Source organism: Solanum lycopersicum, chromosome 3 (genome assembly GCF_036512215.1).
Source record: "Solanum lycopersicum chromosome 3, SLM_r2.1".
Classification (NCBI taxonomy): Eukaryota; Viridiplantae; Streptophyta; class Magnoliopsida; order Solanales; family Solanaceae; genus Solanum; species Solanum lycopersicum.
The window spans coordinates 65,322,179-65,342,703 of NC_090802.1; the positions used below are offsets into that span (position 1 = coordinate 65,322,179).

At 35.0% G+C, this 20,525-nt stretch overlaps 4 protein-coding genes across 4 annotated transcripts; 1 reads left to right on the forward strand and 3 right to left on the reverse strand.

Moving 5' to 3' along the window:
* The first annotated feature begins 515 nt into the window (after window positions 1-515).
* On the forward strand, window positions 516-4,276 carry LOC101263895 (uncharacterized). Its single transcript, XM_010320280.4, has 7 exons — window positions 516-830; window positions 1,325-1,440; window positions 1,536-1,654; window positions 1,786-1,948; window positions 2,039-2,265; window positions 2,361-2,679; window positions 2,785-4,276. The coding sequence occupies exons 1-7, from the start codon at window positions 672-674 to the stop codon at window positions 4,121-4,123; spliced, it is 2,442 nt and encodes an 813-aa protein (XP_010318582.1). The 5' UTR covers window positions 516-671; the 3' UTR covers window positions 4,124-4,276.
* A 57-nt stretch (window positions 4,277-4,333) lies between these two features.
* On the reverse strand, window positions 4,334-8,497 carry LOC101255183 (pentatricopeptide repeat-containing protein At1g15510, chloroplastic). The gene has a single exon (XM_004235677.5). The coding sequence runs from the start codon at window positions 7,803-7,805 to the stop codon at window positions 5,175-5,177; it is 2,631 nt and encodes an 876-aa protein (XP_004235725.1). The 5' UTR covers window positions 7,806-8,497; the 3' UTR covers window positions 4,334-5,174.
* Window positions 8,498-8,526: 29 nt separating this feature from the next.
* LOC101254886 (root phototropism protein 3-like) lies at window positions 8,527-10,371 on the reverse strand. The gene is made up of 3 exons (XM_004235676.5): window positions 10,030-10,371; window positions 9,430-9,950; window positions 8,527-9,287 (listed from the first exon to the last, which is right to left on the reverse strand). Exons 1-3 carry the CDS (start codon window positions 10,241-10,243, stop codon window positions 8,733-8,735), a joined length of 1,290 nt encoding a protein of 429 aa, XP_004235724.1. The 5' UTR covers window positions 10,244-10,371; the 3' UTR covers window positions 8,527-8,732.
* Window positions 10,372-12,599: 2,228 nt separating this feature from the next.
* On the reverse strand, window positions 12,600-16,375 carry LOC101254581 (plastidic ATP/ADP-transporter-like). Its single transcript, XM_004235675.5, has 5 exons — window positions 15,368-16,375; window positions 14,169-14,423; window positions 13,950-14,093; window positions 13,497-13,844; window positions 12,600-13,203 (listed from the first exon to the last, which is right to left on the reverse strand). The coding sequence occupies exons 1-5, from the start codon at window positions 16,127-16,129 to the stop codon at window positions 12,835-12,837; spliced, it is 1,878 nt and encodes a 625-aa protein (XP_004235723.1). The 5' UTR covers window positions 16,130-16,375; the 3' UTR covers window positions 12,600-12,834.
* Window positions 16,376-20,525: the final 4,150 nt, after the last annotated feature.

A 20,525-nucleotide genomic window follows, 5' to 3' on the forward strand; every position in this document is an offset into this window, starting at 1 on the left:
ATCCCGCAAGTATACAATATGTTGTTCAAATTATAGAAAAATCATAAAAAAAATAAACTTCATTCCATTATATTGGCATTTCACATATAAATTTTTAAAGTAAAATTGACTATTTTCTGAAAATTTTTATCGAATTCAAATAAAAATATCAAGAACATTCATAAAATTAAGGAATTCCCCCTCCTGCAATGTGGGTACGACATCGAATTTAGCAAGAGCCTCCTCATATGTGTACTCGATTTGTCGTACTAAAAAGGAACTTTTCACTTTGACCTTTTACTAGGAGTAATAATATAATATTTGTTTCACTCTTGTTCAAACTTAAATGATGACCTGTTCTCTACAACGTTCCCTTTGTTTGACCAAATTACCCTTGTGTAGATTACAAATATCCATCCAGCTCAGCTCATATCTGTACTTCATAAGGGTAATATAGTCCTTCTAAATATAGTCAAGACTTTAATGACAAACATCTGAACTTATATGGGAGAGCTGTTAATGTAGGCCAACATATGTAGCCGTTACAAATCTCTACCTTTTTAAAAATGACATGACCGTTGGTCTCTCCTTTTGTTTCATCAAAATCACCTTTGCTCTGTTTTTCTCTTCAGTTCCGATTTTTTCATTCTTCAATTTCTTCTGCAAAAGAAACAGAGGTTCCCCTCAATCCAATGGCTGGCGATCTTGTTTTTACCCCTGAAGAAATGGTGATTGATCAAGGTCTTGGATACCCAAAGGCCTATGCCAAGATCTGTAAAGATCGAAGCTTTGGCCCCTTCAGCCGTGGCCCTCCTTTCACTTTCACTCCATATGCTCTGCCACAACATGAGGTAACATAAAGACTCAATCTTTTTATTCAAGATTAATTATTATTCGATGTGGAATTTGATTAAATCTATGTATGGATTTGCTTTATCTTGCTTGCTCTGGTTCACCATAAAGAATGGATTAATCTGTCCTCTTGGATTTTTAACACAATCTGAGCACCCCCTTCCCCAATTTTTTGTTGGATTTATGGTGGATTTGCTTTTCTTGCTTCTATTTGTTAATTTAGTTGCTACTAGCGGAAGTGGCGGATGTAAGATTTAATTTCGATGGGTTCAGTTTTTAAGGTTCTTAGCACTGAACTAGTTGTAATTTTGAAATTATGGATTTAGAATTTGATTAAGAGTTATATTTCAGTGAGGGAAATACTGGTTTTTTCCATCAAACCTTGTGAATTTGATACCTTGATTTTCAATTTCAAATCACTTAACTGATCTTGGACAACAATAAAGTTTCATTTAGAACAAATCAATCTTAGCAGAATTTTGATTGGTAATAGGTTTTGAGAGCCAAGGAATTGGACGAAATGTTTCCCATCATTGAGCAGAATGCACAACCAAACACAAAGACCAAGATGTTTATGTCTCTGTTGTGGAAGCAACTTAGCCACCTGGGGTAAGAATCAATTGTGATGCTATTCTGTTTATCCAAACTGAATAACTAAGGAAAAGAAGTCTTTTTCTCATTCTTGATTATGATTTGAACTCCAGGAATGCAGGATTTGATCCTGAAGTATTTCGAATAGACTCGTATGGCAATGTTCTGTATTATCATGCTGATTCAGCTTCACCTTTGGCATGGGAAATTGATCACTGGTTTCCTTGCTCCAGTAATTACTCATCATCCTTGTGTTTTACTGCATAGACTTTAACTTACGTACATTGACAAAAAGTTACGTTATCAACGATCATTTTCTGCGTTTAATGAGTTCTGTATATGTGACATTCAATGAAATTGCAGGAGGAGGACTGACTGTTCCAAGCAATCTGCGGATAATGCAGTGGCAAGCCTGTAAGAAAAAGAATAACAAGCTAGAATTCCTTATACCCTGGTGGGATCTACAAGTTGGTATATCGATAAACCAGTTCTTGTCCATCTTTGCTATATCAAATGCAGATTTCAGGTTGGATGCTGTGTATATTTGTTGAGTGCATTTCCAGTTTCAAAGTGAGATTTTGCAACTACTAGATCCTCATTGTGTCATTATTTTCAGGCGTAGAGCATTTTCCTGGTTGTTTTCTGAAGGTGAAAGTGAAGAATTGAATGCCTCACAAACTGTTGATTCACATGTTTTTCCTCAACATTTTGTTGAGTCGAGAGAAAAGATTGGCCTTGCTCCAGCAGCTGTTGTTTTATCTCGAAGGGAGTCTTTTGATTCTTCCTCAGCTCTGAAATCATTGGATATAAATAGGAGACCAAGATCAAACACTCCTATTGTTGGTTAGTTTCCAAAAAATCGTGTTAAACTAGTCATTGTTTCTTTGTTTTTTTTTGTTTTAATGAGCTTTGTGTTTTTGGTTTTTCTGTTGTGACAGCTTGTAAGAGATCAAAAATGGATCTGAAAGAAAATGAAGATCCAACCATGGAAACCAATCCATACCAGGCTATTGTGATAGCTAGAGATTCTTTAAGACACAGAGATGAGACAGCAAAGATGCAGGCAGAAATACAGAAATTGGATGATGAAGTAGGTGAATTGAAGCAGAAGACTGAGGAGGAGAAAGCAGCTGTACAAGATTTGGAGCTAATCCTAACAAAGAAAAGAAGGAGAGCTGAGAAGTGTCGACGATTAGCTGAGGCACAATCTTCTTATAAATCTATGCTTGAGAAGATGATTCGAGATGCCATGCACCAGTAAGATCTCTGGAGAAACATGTCGATTAGAAAAATAGAAATCCATTTAGCTTGTGTGGTTATATGCTCTTAGTCTCTTACTTTTTTGGTTTATGTGATTTGCAGGAGTATTGTGTATAAAGAACAAGTGAGGTTGAATCAGGCAGCAGCTAATGCCCTTATGGCAAGACTTGAAGCTCAAAGAGCAATTTGTGATTCTGCAGAGAGAGACCTACACAGGAGATTCAAACAGAGAGATGAACTCGAGCAACAGATAAGACCTGAGTGGGACCAAACAAGAAAAAGATCGAGAATGGATGAATTTCCGGGTGGAGAGAGAGATGAGAAGACTCATCTTCTTCTACCTGGCAGCTGCTCAAAGGCAGAATTTGAGAAAGATGATATGAGAGTTCTATGCTTGTCCGAGATGAATCCCAAGGACATTATGCATAAGGAGTTGAGAGTATTTTTGGAGGAAGAGCAGAAAGCATACGAGGCTAGACTATCTCTAAATGGAGGACAAGAGAGGGAAACTCACAGAATCAGCATAGGAATCCCCTCTGATCGCAGTAACAACACTAATCTGCAGGTGAAGGATGAGGATCCAACAGATCAGAAGGTTCAAAACAATGAGATACAAGAAGAAGAAGAAGATGAGATAACATGCAACCGTGGATTTCCCACTTTTCATGAAACTGAAAGACAGGAGGAGGACGAAGAGAGCAGACAGCAGCGTGGGAAAGGAAATGTTGAAAAATGGCTTCAGTTGCTTTTGGATAACTCTGAAGAACCAACTGACTTTGGTATTAAGACTGCTGAGGAGAACGATAGTGGTAAGAGAACTCTAAATGCAGAAAAAGATGAAACTAATGAGATTGATGGCACGATAACAAAACTGAATATCAAGTACCCACAAAAGGAGATGAAGATATCTGAATCTGAGGATGCAGAAATACCTGGGGATGTGAAACTGCCACAGAAGGTGCAAAATGAAAAAGAAGATGTCCATCAGGAAGAAGAAACAAAAAGAGAGGAAGTTGTTCAAATGGCAGCCAGGAAATCATTCTCAAACAGAGGTAATGGGAAAAAGGAAGTAAGAACTGAACTTAAGGGTCAAAATTTACTATGCAGAAATCCTCCTCCCTACAGTTTAATTCCAGAAAGGAGGGCCAGTGATGTAGGTTCTGCTTCTAAGGGAGTAGGGAGATCTAGCAGCTGCGAAAGAACTGCAAGGAAGAGCGAAAAGGATAAGGAAAGAGAACTATTGAGGTCTGACAGTGTTAGGTTGTTTAGGCGTATCCCATCCTCACCATCTCTCCTCTTGAGTGGCATGAAAAAGAGAGTGGATTGCATGAGGAAGAAGCCATCAGTCGTTGGTGATGATAGCGATGAAAGTCTGGTAGGAGGTAATATGGGCTTCATAAAATCATCCATCAAAACAATCAAGAAAGCAGTGAAGATGTAGGTTTGGATATAGAACTAAATTTTCGTGTGTGAATGGTGCTTTGTGCTTGATTTCTTTATACAAATAGTGTACTCTATTATTCTTTTGAAGGATTTGTAATAACAGCTTGTTGTTTGGCATAAAGATTTCTAATAAAGTAGTCATATTGAATTCCCTTGGGAGTATGGAAGATGACATGTCCGGTTATGCTTTTTCCAAGGCAAAATCAGATTGTGAAGAAAAATAAGAGGAAAAATTTCTCGCACAACTCTTTGTGTCGACAATTTTAAAAAGAATATAGGTTTGCTGGTCAGTGAAACATTAACAACAAAAAATTACATGACCTCAATGCTATTGTTGATCCATTGAGATCAGATACCACAGAGCTAACCAATAGTCAAATCATGTCTTTATGCACATCCATTATGTAGTGTGAACTTACCTTTTCTCAACTTCATTAACTTTTTTTCAGCAGACAATACAAAGCATCCTTCTCCGTCGGACATTATATTTGAAGAAAGATTTGGTACAGGTTTATGAGAAACCAATGTTTGTTTTCATGACCCTTCAGGTTCATGCAGTTCTACAAGCAAGAACATATACTATAATCTAGCCAAGCCTCCCAGCTCTATGAGCACCAAAATCATACCACCACCAAGATATACAAGTTTCTAAAACCACTTTGCTAAAGTAACCAAGAACTAGCCCCTATCTTCAAGTATGGGAGAAAGGTATGTGCTATATACAGTAAATCAGGCACCTCTATGTTGAGTATCACAAAATTGTCTTCGACATTGTAAAATTTCACAATATTCTAGCTTTCGAGAGCATTACCACAGGGGAAACAAACATTCCTGCTGAAGGGCAGTTGATGTTGTCTGCAGAAGAAACAGACGGTGCAATGCCACGCTGTGGATGAGATTTCATCTGGGATAGCAACCTAGAGGTGTGTTGGGTACTCTATCCAGGAGCTCGTCAGCTTACATCCTGAATATAAACACCTGGCTTTGCCCATCACAATGAACAGATTCTATTTTGCCACTTATGATTCGATTCCTTCTGGTTATGAATTTCAAGTTTCTCCCAAATAATTTTCATCCCCACATGTGCATCTTCCATCCTTAAAATGATGGAATTGCTCAGTATCTCTAACTGCAATCTCCCTCCGAACAACCTCAGAGATAAACTTGATTGTGTCGTGACAGCTCTTGCACATATAAAGATTCTTTGTAACCCAAATAGGCGTCCCTGGAGCTGTATTTATAAGACCAAATCCAATAGCTAGTCTCTCACTGTGTCCACAAAAGATCTCGGCTTTTGAGTCTTTAACTTCATTTACTGTATGTCTCTCTGATTTACTACGACGTGCTGCCTCCATTTTTTCATAAAATCCTTCTAGAACTGCATTAATCTCCTTGCTTTGGGGATGTAAGTTATCACCACTAAGAAATGCATGCACATTTCCCTTTACTTCTATCCAGCTGCAACCAGGATCAATAGTCAGTCCTTTTTCTATCATAATCTTCCTTAATCTTACAACTTCATCCCATCTACCATTGTCAGAATAGAAGTTGCAGAGGAGTACATAATATCCCACACCTCTCTCATCTGTTTCAAGGATGTGTCTAGCTGCTAGTTCTCCAAGTTCAATCTGCCTGTGGATCCTACACGCATTTAATAAAGCCCCCCAGATAGCGGAATCGGGTTTCACAGGCAATGATAGAATAAAATCATAAGCATCTTCCACTAAACCTGCACGGCCTAGCAGATCAACCACACAAGCATAATGCTTCAGATTGGGAACAATACAGTATTTACTCTCCATGCTATTCAAATAATCAAGGCCTTCAGTCACCAACCCAGATCTACTACAAGCACGTAACAGAGAAATGAAAGTAATTTCGTCTGGCTTTACTCTTGAACTTATCATTCCATCAAAAAGCTCGATTGCAAGTGCACCTAGCCCTCGCTGAGCATAGCCAGTCAGCAAGATATTCCAAGCAGTAACATCCTCTTTCTGCATATGAAACAGATTCAGTGCTGGGGCCCTCCTTCCACACCTCACGTAGAAATCAAGGAGTGCATTGGGTAAAAAACCATGAAATTCCATTCCATTTCTCAATACATATGCATGTATTTCTTTACCACACATCAGTGCACCGATTCTAGAACATGCAGAGAGGACAGACATTAAGGTAACAGAATTGGGATCCTGATGGCGTTTCATTTCTCTAAAAAAATTTAAAGCTTCCAAACTGCGATTATTTATCCTAAGACCAAGAATGATAGAAGTCCAAGATATGACGTTTTTATCCGGTATCCTGTGAAAAATTTCCAATGCCTTGTCAATACAGTTGCACTTTGAAAACAAGTCGATCAGAGTGTTTGAGACAATCACGTATGCTATAAGTCCTCTTCTTTCGGCTACATGTTGAAGCTTAACACCCATTTCTAGAAGGCCTAATGACGTACAGGCAGATAGAACAGAAGCAATAGTAATTTCATCCGGCATGACACCTTCTAGCTCCATCATTTTGTACGTTTTAACGGCCTTCTCAGGAAACCCATTACTCTCATAACCCGAAATCATTGCAGTCCATGAAACTACATCTTTACATTGTATCCTATCAAAGATCTTTTCTGCTTCCTCCCAGCTCCCAATAGCTGAATAAAGTTGGATGAGAGAGTTATGAGCCGAAACATCACTATAAAATTCCATTCTTGCCACATACCCGTGAAGTGCTCTCCCTAACCTGTCATCCCCAAGAGCCTCACAAGCTGAAATCACACTTGTCATAGTCATCAAATCCGGAAAAAAACCAAATTCCCGCATTGAGGAGAACAAGACTAACCCCTCCAAAAACTCACCATTCTCAAAGTAACCCGAAATCATAGCATTCCAAGAAATTCTATCTCTCTTAGACATTCCATCAAACAGCACTCTTGCACTGCAAACATCACCACACTTAACATACATTGTAATCAATGCATTAACGACATCGATTTCCGAATCATAGCTAAAACGTATTACATGAGCATGTATCTCCCTACCCATTCTCCAATCAGGCAAACCCCCACAAGTCCTCAAGACACAAGGAAAAGTATAGACATCAGGCCTAATTCCAACCCACAACATCCGTTGATACAAATCCAAAGCCTCATCAAAATACCCATTTTTCGCATACCCACCAATCAAAACATTCCAAGAGAACACATCCCTTTCCTCCATTTTCCCAAAAACATACCAAGCATCACCCAAATTCCCCAACCTGACAAACATACTCAGCAAGGCATTTCCAAGCCTCAAGCTCAACTGGGTCATACAGTTGTGTATGCAAGAAAATACTTCACACGCCTCATTCGATGCTCTCTTGAATTCACAAAGCCTAGCTAAAGTAACAAAAGTGTCTTCTTCTATGGTGCCATGAAGGTCCTTTATTGACTTCAAGAACACTATTGCTTGTTCCAGCTGGTTGTGGAAGCATAATTGGATAAGATGGGAATTCGGGTCAGTGGTGGGAGTAGAGGTGGAAGAGGAACTAAGGATAGAATTTTGGTGGGGTTTTTTAAGGGAAAAAAGATGGGATTTTTGGAAGATATGAGAGAAATTTAGAGATTTAGAAGAATGGAGTTTAGAGAATTGAGGGTTCTGGGGGTCTAAAGGGAGAGATATAGTTGGGGTTTTAGCAGAGACCGCCGCCATATTGGGAGGTGTAGTAGAGAAGGAGCATGTCGGATTTTATTTTTCCGGCGGGGTTTTAGGAGAATGTTTAAACGGCTATCAAACACCAGGGGTTTAGCCGATAAGAGATACTTTGAATATCCCCATACGACGCCGTTAAGAATTTGTTCTATCTTAGCCAACTATAGTCTAATTATTTTTAGACAAAGTAAAATCTTATTTGATTACCTCAAATTATATTTACTAATGTGATTGACCTTGGTGCTTACGATGACCCTCTGGGTTCAACAAATTAATAAAGATATGATCGTATTTGGATAGAAAAATGATAATCTTCCTAGAATATCTTTAAGTCCGTCATACTACAGTAAATAAGTAAAACAATCAATAATTATTTTCTTTCCTGTCGATAAATAGTAGGTAGCTTTCAAACTCAAGCTATTTCAAATTGCATTCATAGTTTTTCTTTGTTTTTAATTGAATAGTATTTCTTATCCCTTATCAAATAAAGCAGAGAAAGAACACGATGCGAGATTTATCTAATTAATAGACTAGCTTCATTAAAAATTTGTTCAACCTTCTATACCGATTTTCGAACCATTTCATTCATTATTCTCTTCTCAATCTCTCTTCTAGAGAAGGAAAAAGGGGACAAATGATTGATAAGTCTAATGTAGAATGAATGTTAGAAATAGCCCTTTCAAAGAGTGGAGATATTTTCCCCTTTTGACAAAAGAATAAATTCAGATAAACAAATCTTCAATAAATTAAATATAAGATACAAAGTCCTTTTTTTTTTTGTTCTTTTTTCATGAGACAGGAACTACAAGATAGAAAGACATTAAAATAACCAAAGCTTATTATATGAATCTTAATTAGTAGTTCTAGTACTTTTGCATCGACTGATAACCTGCACCTATTCCAAATTGAACACCAATTTTTTTCTCATCAGGACAAAGATTTCCTCCATTTGTTAGGTGTTCTGCCTCTAACAAGCCTAGTCTTCATATCCCCTGGTGTTTGTCTTCCAACATATCCCACATCAGTTTCTCTATCAATTTCTCCAATTTTATCAACCTTATTCACTAAAGAAGGCACAATTATCTTCTTCCAACCAAACAAACCACTTCCTCGTTTCTTCTCTAACAACTTCTCAATTTGTGATTGCATTGTCATACACTGACTCTGTAGCCTCAGGACATCTTCTTTTAGCCTCTTTATCTCCATTTGCTGAGCGTTCATTTCGCGCTTTGACATACACCGAGCTGGAGGCTCAATTAGTCCTAGTTGATTGGGACTTCGCGCTCCGCTTACAAAAGAACCACTCCAATCAATTTGATGCCTGTTAACCTTTGTTTGTTCGGATAACAACACTTGGATTACTGCCCGTACTGGTAAACGTTCGTTTTGCGCTGCGTGCAGAGATGCCTCTAGCGATAGCTTTCTGCTGTCAATCAATCTACATAGAGTTTTTCTTTCTTGTTTTGACACCCCAGGATGTGTCTGCCATATTTTCATGGGTTAGCGTTAAATATTTTTTTATCACATTTGACACACAACAGTATCAAACAAATTATAGTCATTTCTTCACTAACCTCATTTTAAAGAGTTAGTATAATTAAAATTCAACAAGTTTTTGACTTACTTTGAGGTAGGTATCAATGGCTCTGTACAAGCCATCATCTGTAGAACGAGCATGAGCAGGAAGTGCATCAACAAGTCCAAAAAACTCGGACCATGTCAAATTAGCATCAACAGCAGCTTCAGCTAAGTAATTATCGATAAGTTTAGCAACTTTAATTAAAGCAGATCCACTTCTTACACTTTCATCCAAATTCATAAACCTCTTAACCAACCTAAGAACAAGTTCAACATCCAATAATGTCCCACACGTATGAACAAATGATGGAATCAATAACTCCTTCAATGTAGCCTGATCCAATTGCCATGATATCCTTTTCTCCAAATCAACCCGGTAACTTGGCTCGACCCGAACCATATTCGCTACCCGAAGCAACCGTAAAAGGAAATTGCACGGAATCGAATCCTTCTCCGGCGGGAGAATTCCGACTAATGTTTCCACGAAAAACCTCTTCTTCATCCATATCGCTGTTACACTTTCCGGTGAGTCCTCAAAATCTTTCTGGCTGGTAAAAACATCTGAACCTATCAATTAAAAATTCACACAGTCAACTAACTGAGCTACTAAAATACGTATATATAAAAAAAAATAATCTATAAATACCTTCGTCATTAGAAAGGTCAGGGAGCCATTTAGAAGCGTAGTGAGTGATAATTGAGCCAATGAGTTCAGGACGGACACCTTTGGCTTTAATACCGGAAAGTGTCTTGACAAAGTAGTCCATGTCGAGGATACATGTGTCGTCGAACCAACATTCGGCCGAGAAATGCGTGGATTTGCCGGTAAGATTAACGGATTCTGGTGACAATTTCATCATTTTTGGAGTTTGTGTGAATATACACACACTAGCTAGAGTAATTCATATGGATGAAAGAAAATTTATGGCCATTGATGTTTTTTTCCCTCTCTTGTTGTTACGTGAGATTTATTACCTCAAGTGGATAAAAAAAATTGGCACCACATAATGTTGACAACATTGTTTTTATCTGTTGCTGACAATAATACCCTTTGATGGAGCTTGTAAGTTATGTAGTAGATTAAGCTAGCGTTTGGCCATAGATTTTCAAATAATATTGAAAAATATTATTTGAGTGAAAATTTGGGTGAAATTTCACCATGTGTTTGGCTATAGGATTTGAGAAATATTTTTCACCTTTTTAGAAAAATATAATTTATACACACAAGTTTTAAAAACTAACTAAAAATTTGTATTACAAGTCAATTGGATGTTTATTACAACAATAACAAATAGTGTCCATGTCACTAAAGCAATATGGTAATTTAGAGTGAGTGCAACAAGAATTATTCTATACATTGTGAAGTAGACAAAACACATGATTTTGTTACCTAGAGCCAATTTTTTATAGTTTTCATCCACAATCATATCATTATTTAATATTCACTAAATATTTCATCACTATTTTGATATTCACGTAAAAAATTATGTAATACAATGCAAACAACTACTAGAGATGGTGTTTTTGTAAAAGATAAAAAAATTGGGGTAAAATTTTAATTTTCAAAATATCCCAAAAAAAAGAGATTTGGCCCAAATACTAGAAAAAACTAGTATTTAGAAATTTGAGATATTTGCCAAAAATATTTGCCAAATAATGACAAATTATATGAATAAACATTATTTGCCAAATTTTTCCCAAACATGCCCTAAATCCCGTGTTTATTTTTTTTTTAGCTTTTTTATTAAACATAATGATGTGAATTGAGTTTATTGTATCTAGTATACAACGTCATGCCAGTTCGTTTCGAGCTTGTAAGCATAATCTTTGAGGAAGTTGTAATAGACCCATGACAATAATAATAATAATAAAGGTAAAAAGAGTGTCCGGTCAACAAATATCATGTCTTAAATTTATAATTTTACAAGTATGTTGAATTCAATACTGAAAACTTTTGAAAGTTAATATTTCGACCTGGTTTTTGTAGTATGTAGTTGTTGACGGTTTGTGGCTTGAACATATGAGTGTGGTGGAGGGATGGGAAAAAGGATAAAAGGGGAAGACTTATTAAAATGATAAGTGTAAGTCATTTTCCTTTCTCATGTGGAGTATTATGAATTTTGTTCTCTATTCAGCAGAGAAACAGCCATGATGTGTCACTATATACTCAACGGAATATTAGCATTAATTTTACTCTGTCTTCTTTTCTTTTCTTTTCCATCCTATTAATTGCTCTGCCCACACCCTTGGCCTTCTAAGTTTGTTTCTTTCTCTTTTGCTTGCTGGAAATTTGGCTATCATGTGCTGAGAAAGAGTACAATTTACGTAGTGTTGTGACCAACAGACGGGTTAAACTGAATTTAGGCAGATGATAAGTTTTAGTTGTGAGTTGTGACCGTTCAGTACTACCAAATTTTAATTCGTATGCTTGTATTTCTTATCATTGGTTTAATTACAATATAAAACTATATAATTTTTTAAAAAAAAGTCATTTTGCTGTGGCTAATGGAAATCAAAGAGAATTATCTTTTGTAAGGTTTCTCATATTTAACAAAAAATAACTCAATATTCAAATGGGCTAATCCCTCGTGACAAACAAGTTTTTTATGCAAAGACATAAGTTTATATTTTCATAACCATACTATCACCAAGTTGAGTTATATTCAGGTATGACTTCCGTTTATAAAGAAGTTATGTCCTATTTGGGCATGGGTTTGATGGCTAAAGAGAAAAAAAATTCAAGATCAGTCTGTTTGAATGACAAAAATTAAAGATCAATCTATTTTTTTAAAATTAAAGATCAATCTATTTGAAGGACAAAATGTGCAAGTTTACGAGAATCAAATGTGTTTGATTTGAAAAATAAACTAGAGGATTAGCCCACCTAAATTTGAATGGATTGTCTCATTTCCAATTTGGGGTTAAAGTTTTGAAGCTTTTCTTTGTTAACGTGGATGAAAAAAAAAAGGTACTTTTTGAAGAATCCTAGTAAAAGTATGTATTTTGAAAGTATTTATATATAATTTAGACAAACAGTATCTGAAGTGTGGTGAAAAGGCAGGTGAGGGTGAAGATAAGGCGTGCAGGAGGGTGAAGACGAGGTGTGTTTGATAAGAAAATGCTTTCCGTGTTAGATTCGTTAATAGTCAGATTGAGCTGAAACTACTTGCTATGGATGTTACTACTAAAAAGTTTTGTGTAGTTCATTTGAACAAGTTTCAGGTAATAGCATTTTCATATCATCTAATCAAAGAACTCAAAAGAGAGCAATAAGATTACAACATCTTAGTCAGTACCATTCTTGTCTTCTATTTGTGTTTATTTCTATCTAGTAAAAAAAAAAAGAAAATCCTACGACCAAGAAATTCTTGGAAACTTCATTCAATAGTTGAAACTGCTACCAACATACATATTTCTCCTGCTTTGCAGATGATGATGTCCAATAATGATATTACAGATTACTTGGGGAGGAGGATTCAGTTGAAGCACCGGCTGAGTCACCTCCCGTGGGATTCAGTGACGATGAGTCACTTGTAAGAGAACCATTTCCACTTTCATCTTGTGACACAATAGGAATCTTCACCGCTGCTCTCTCCATTTCCTTCTCGATCTCTTCCTCACGACGCAGAGCAGTAAATTGGCCATCTAAAGACCTGGCTGCTGCCAACCATGCAAGGACAATTACTAGGAGCACACCTCCAAGGTAGGGAGTTGAGTTGGCAAGTGAACCAAAAGTCAAAATCATGAATTGCTGTATCAGGGCACCTCCGGACTTCCCCAGTGGATTGCAGACAACATCAATTGCTGCCTTCCCTTTAACCTGTTAAAAGAAAATGACTGAGCTTAGCTTCCAGGAAACAATTGAATGTGAAGTAACATCTCCGTTTTACGGTTATAGAAGTCCAGATGGGTACTTGTCCGTCACATATACCATCACAAATAAATACAAGTGGACATGCAATACGAAAGGCTATGACTGTACATGTTTCATACATTCAATTCCTAGAAAGCATGGATGTATTTACGCATAACAAAATTTGGCAAATTGGGTTCTCACAGCACCGTAGAGCACTGATTCAGTAAAATTTTAAGATGCAGTAAACAAGTACATACCTTGGTGTCCTCATCCAAAGGAATGTAGGCCATTTCTTTGCAAGGATCAAACAGACTGTACTTTGCACTCTTGCTGAAAATGTTTTGCATTGCACCCACATAGACAGCTGCTAGAAGAGGAGTGAGCCCAAACTTAGCAAGGGTCGGGGCAAGGGGGTCACCAAACAAAATCAGGGAGAAGAATCCAACTCCAGTAAGAAGCAAGACTGTTGGTGTTATCTTAGCCGCTGTTCCCCAACCATATTTGTCAAAGATCCACTGACTTAACAGCATCATCGTAAAAGTAGCTATCCCAGTAGCAGTAGAGAAGTCACCCATGAAGGAAGAGTACTCATTCGGACTTGGGAACTGCAGAGTTAGCAAAGGGCGGAGTGTGAAAAAGATTCTTCAAGTTAAATTGAGAGGCAAACTAAGTTTAGCATATAAAACGCATACCACCTATTAAAAATGTACCTGAGCTTTGAGCTTCGATTTCCATGTAACCTCAACAAGGTTGATACTAATCCCATATGCTACGACTAATGTTGCAAGATCCCTGATATACTTTGAAGATGCTAAAATTTTCAAGCTCTCCATCGTGCTCAGGTTAGGCTTCTCCTGCAAAAATACATTTTTGTCAGAAAATGATAATAACAACAGCAAATGTGATCCTTAAATGTCAAAGTGGTTTACCTTCTTCTTCTTGCTACGGGTCGGTAGAGGAACATTGTGATTCACCCACCAGTAAATGAAACAGATAGCAACACCCATCCCCACTACAATGCTCATCATTGCTTTCAAGGAGACTGCCCAACCATCAACTCCAGGACCCAATGATTTTCTTAAATTCGAGAAGTACTTCACTGTACGGCCAGAGAAAATAAGAGCAACATTTGCTCCAAGTCCAAACAAAGGATAGAATCTTTTAGCCTCATCAACTGTAGTAATCTGCAAAATAAAAGCATCGAAAATATTTAAAGGCAGCTTAATAACAGTGCTTTCTCAAATAATGCTCAAGCACGGATACTAAAGACGCATAAATGATTTGACCAAGTTGATAACTGGCCATTCGAACAGATGGAAAAGGAAAGTGCAAGTGATAGACTGAAACCTTAGCTCCAATTAGGCCAAATATTTTGAAGTTGAAACTTGAAAATTTGAGTTCTTGAAGTTGTAATATTTGGAACTTGAAGTTATGTTTGGAGATGCATTTTATTTGGGGGAATCAGTGGAAGTGAAATTTCTCAAAAAAAAAAACTGGTGCTACCAGTTTAGCACCAGTTTTTGGGAACTAGAAAATATTTGAAGATTAGATTTTCAAATTTTGATCAAATTTCACGCCTAAACAGATGATTGAACATAAATTTTCAAATCTGATCCAAAATCTATGCCCAAATACTAGCTTAGTGAACTTTTGTCAGTCTCTCTACAATGAAGAGATAAAAATATAGACAGGACGCGTAACAATGACAAAGGAGTGCAACCGACATATTAGCAATTTATGAGCAAAATTGCAGGATAAACAGGAGAGTTTCCCACCTTAAAGCTAGATCAACCTCTGAACTCCCAAATGAAAAAAATTATTAACCAGCACATAAAAGCATAACCATGCACCCTTTCTAAAACCGTTTCGGGAGCCAATATCCATTACCAGAAAAACTACTGAAGGAAGACTGTTGTACATCTACTTCTACATTTGCCTGTTCCCAACATATCAGTTTAAAGAGAGCTCATATCACCCTAAAGGGAAGCAGTTTCAGGAATCCATTGGATAAATAATAAGCTGAAAAGTCACAAAAATAGCATATAAATAGAATATAACAAGTTCCACCTACATCAGAATAGTGATCAGTTATTAAAAAAGGATTAGCAAAGGATGATCATATATTTACCTGATTAGCAAATCCCCAAAATAGCACTGAAATCACCACACTTCCCCAAAGTTCAGCCATGACATAGAACAAGCAGAAACTCCAAATCCTTAATATAGCTATTGGCCCAAGAAACCGTGGACCCAAAATGTTTAGAAGGTTATCAGCAAGAGCTGTAGGGTGAAAGTAATTGCTAAGAGGATACAAAACAAAACCAAATGCCCCAAAGAAAGCAATAAAGGGAAGGATAACAGTATAGAAAAGAGCCTCCTTTGACAACACATTAGCCAACTTTGTATACAACAGCATGAATCCTACAGCCATAGGCAAATTCACCCATGTTTTCAAGAAAGGGATAATCTCAGCACTTGACCCTTTTGCCGTTACAACCAATACATCTTTAGTGTCTCTGAGGATTGTGTAATTGAAGAGAATACAAAAGAACATAGCCCCAAGTGGGATAATTTTCTTGAGGGTCACAACCTCAATCCCCATGAACTTAGGTGACTCTTTCTCTTCAAGCACTGGTTCTCCATCAGCAGCAGCAGCCTCAGCCCTGCGAATTGGGAAAAATCTGTTTTTTTGACCAACCAATTGTGGCTTTGTTGAAAAGCTTTGAACTTTTTGAAACCCATCAGAGGATAGAGATAACCCTTCAAGGGATTTGGGTTTGAGAGAATTGAATCTACGCCTAAGACCCCCTTGAGGTATTGGGTAAAATGCCCTGATTATGGGCTTGGAAGGATGAGAAAGAAGCCCTTTTGTTTGTAAAACAGCTTCCATTTGCTCTATTTTTCTCTATCTCTAACTCTGCAAGTTCAAGAAATCAAAAAATTTGAGCTTTTTCAACAGATAAACGTGAGAGAAAGGGAGAGATAAGGCTGGCAATGAAGATGGTTTTGGGAGAGAAAGGTTCTCAAGAAAAGAAGATACAAAAATCTACTGTGTATAAATATGTCATCAACAACTAAAAACCTTGAAAGAGACTGAAGACACACACAAAAAAAAATGAAAAAACTAAAACTCCCCTCTGTCCCAATTTTGACTCACTTTTATTATTTTGTCTTCTATTAAATTTTCATTTATTTGGCAAAAATCTATAAAAATATATCTATTTTAAGTATAACTTTGGAACATTTATAAAAAAAAATCATATTTCTAAAATTATAAATTGAAAGGAAGGAAGTACTTTATTACATAATTTTTCTTTTATAATTGTTAATAGTAATTTCTTCCTTACTTTTTAGTCGTTAATTTATATTTTTTAGAATTAATTTGATTAATTTTTAAAATTAAATTAGAAATATTAAATTGAGATTTTTTAAAATAAAAAATTGAATATTTAAATACAATATCAAAAACATTAAAAATAATAAACAAAATTATATTAATATAACAAAAATATATATTGTTTGACTCTAAAAAAATAAAAAAACTCAGTCAGCATTAAAGGGAAATTGTTTTTGAAGGTGGGGTAGAGAATGTTACATTCTTTGTGACAAGTTGTGTGCATATGCACACTTCGCTAACCGCACTCAACAACTTTTTTCAACTTGGAATTGGTGCAAAAATTGTAATTTAGTTCTTATTTAAACGACTGAGGACTGGGGTTGTTGGATGAGCGTGGGGACGGAGAAATTAAGAGAAATTTTTTGGAATTTTCTTTTTATTCATTTAATATTGATAGTGTTTTTTTAAATTAGAGTAGATTTTTTATAAAATTAGTTAAAATATACAATAACTAATTTAACAATTAATAAATATGATTAAAATTATGTCATTCGATTAAAGGCGTCAGCGATCAATAAAATGACCTTTTCATAGATATTTTTTTCTCAAAGGGACGTGCACTTTTTGTTAACAGCAATCTAATTCTGGTCATAGAGAAGTTAAATGTCACATTCGCAGTCGTTGCTGAACACAACACGCAGCAAATCCCTTGTATTAATGTACAAACCCTTACAATTTTCATTCAAAATACTTTTACCAATTTTTGTTGAATATTTTTTTTTTAAAAAAAAGTCTAAATATTGTTAAAAGTAATGAATTTGGATTCTTTATTCTTTTTTATTCGAAAGACTTGCGTTAACATCTAATGATAATTTATTCGTTTAAATTAAAATTAAGCTATATAAATAAAAAATATATTTATCATATAAGAAATAAGTTATCCAGAAAATTGATGGACATCATATCTTTATATGTATGTCTGGTAAAATAAGTTGATGAACACCCAAATAGAAAGAAATTATAGTAATGGTGATAAGCTATATTGGGGAAAAAAACTGATCAACAGTAGATTTTTAACAAAATGAACACATTTATTTTATTGTCTGTATTTATTTGTTGAATAAAGTAATGTTTGAATTGGCAGTATTTTGAACAAATATTAGTCAGACGTTTTAATAAGAATATTCATAATAATAACTTAAGAACTACCTACGTTTTAATTCGTCCACACTAAACCTCATGACGACCCGTAAACAAATTTGACTTAATAAAAAATATTTATATAAAATTAATAAATTTAAATTTTACAATTTTAAAATAAAAAAGCCAAATTAAATCAACGATATTAAAATTATTTCTTCGAAATTTATAATTAGAAGTCTTATATATATTATCTATTTCAATTTTCAACGTATCACTTATATGTTCCCAACATTAGCATGTGAAAGTGTGTAACACTTAAATTATTTAAGTACTTTTTATGCGTAAAGGTAAACATATGGCAACAATAACAAATACAAAATCCTAAAGATTTGGGATCAATATTTTAACACAATTTACTATTCCATTTCTGGTCTTTTGGAAATTGGATTATTTCATTTTGTGAGCCACACGTGTAGACTTTGAACTTGGAGAGGTAACAATATTGTCGATTATATTCTTAAAAAAATACTCATTTCTAATATTTTATATTATCACAAAACTGATACTAATATCTTCTGTTTTTCTAATATATTGTATTGATTCCTGTGTGGAAGGTAAATTTAATAGTTCTTAATTAGATGTCAGTTTTTCAAAATTAACCAAAAGAAACGAGAAATAACGTTGTAACATTAACTTTTTCTTTCTATAAAAATTTAAATCAAGTATTGTAATGAGTTTAGTCGGTCTCAAAATTTGAATAGAAACAATTATCTAATACATATTGCTATTAGGTATCGCATGTAGTTGTCGGAGGAAATTTTATCAACGATGTTTAAAGATACTGATAGATATGAATACAAATTCTTTTGAGGAATGTAGGAGACATTATTTTTTGTGAGAAATGTATCATAGATTAGAAGATCGAGTTAGGGATTTTTTTAAATGGTAAGAAATTTATAAAAATATAATAAATTAAGTTGTGTATATATGTAATTTTTTATTAAGAATAATGATGTGTGACTGTCAAAATATTGTATTATTTGGAGTCCGAATCCAGAACCCGCTCATTCAAATGGATCATCCATTACCACTATGCTAGAGGGCAATACAACTTTTAATAAAAATATCTAACTTTAAATACATATCTTTTAAATATAGAATATATAACGTAATTTTTCTACGAAAAATAATTATATCTACCCCAGGAAGTAGAATGAGATATTTTAGGTGATAGAGGATATCAAGTTGGGCCAAAAGTTCATTCACATATGTTGATCGTGACATATTCTCTTTTTTCCAGATTTGTGGTTCTCATAAGCAGTTAAAAGGCCGGTGATTTCATTCATTGTTGCAAATTGGAGCCAAAAAAAATGAAATATCAAAATCAATCACCGTCACCTCCTCTACACTTTCAAAAAACTGAGCCTAATACACGTGACCCCCCTTTCATTTTTCAACTACAAAATGTTACAACAGGTATTTCTCCATTTTTGTTTGCACTTTCCTTTTGCGTCCAATCATCTCATCCCAATTTTCCCCGACTTAATTGGACGGATTTTTTTAAATCGTACGTAATCAATGTCAATCGTGTGAGATATGTAAAAAAGTTTCACATGAATCCGAAATCGTCTAAAACTTTTGAAGATAGATTTACTATCAATGCTGTTAATGAATTTGATTACATGAGTTGTTCCCGACTCGAGGGAAGGGAATAAATCTTTTCGAAATGGTGCAGGTGATTGTTGATCATTTAGGAGAAATTATATTGACCCTAAGTGAATCGACCAAATGTTTGAGTCAAGGGTCAATTCGTTGAGAAGATGTCTCAATTGGACCGAGAATCAAATTTAATTTTGAAAAAGAAACAAAATAATACAGAATGCAATGCAAACAATATTAAATGGACCAGAGAATACTACTCCTGAATGCTTTTTAAAAATCAAGATGAGAATACTACTCCTGAATGCTTTTTAAAAATCAAGATAAAAATGTACCAAATGTGTATTACTTAGACCACTCATAAAATGTTCTTTATGGATGAGATGATACAAAAAGTAGAACAAGGAAAAATGACAGATACTGAATACAGATCCGAGCATATCATTTTTATGTAGTTTGAATTACTATATATTAATAAATTTACATATGTTATAATTCGAAGTCCTGAATTTTACTTAAGTGTAAATAAGCAAGGAAATAATCGAGTACGAAGGCTTAGATAATAGGCTTCACTATTACTTTTTAGAAAGTTGAATAAATCAAGTTTTTAAAATTTTCAATTAATTTTATTCAGATAATCACAGGTAAAAAGTTAAGCACATAAACAAACACCTTATGAAATATGTAGACACTTCCAATTCATATTTTTGAGAAGGCTTTGTGTGTGCGCTTTAGTATCTTTTATATAAATAGATGAATTACATAAAAATATATGTTCGTATTTAATTGTATGTATTAACATCAACTAAAACATGCATAAGATTCAAAAAATATTGAGAATAATAAATATAACTAAATTAAAGTGACTAACCTGTCTGCTTAATGGTTATTTGATAATACACACAAAAGTCTAAATAACATTCAGTACAAAAACATAATCACATTTATAATTAGTGTTTAAATAAAATTTAATTATTTATCTCTATATTCAACCATATTTTTCAAAGGGTTGTGAATTGCATGAATTTTGTTGAAGAGTGGGAAGTGGGGACCTTCTTGTTGAGCACATTACTCCAATATTTTTTTGTTTTTGTGCTATGCAATGATAGCCTTGCTTTGCACTCCACATGCCTATTCCTTATACTCA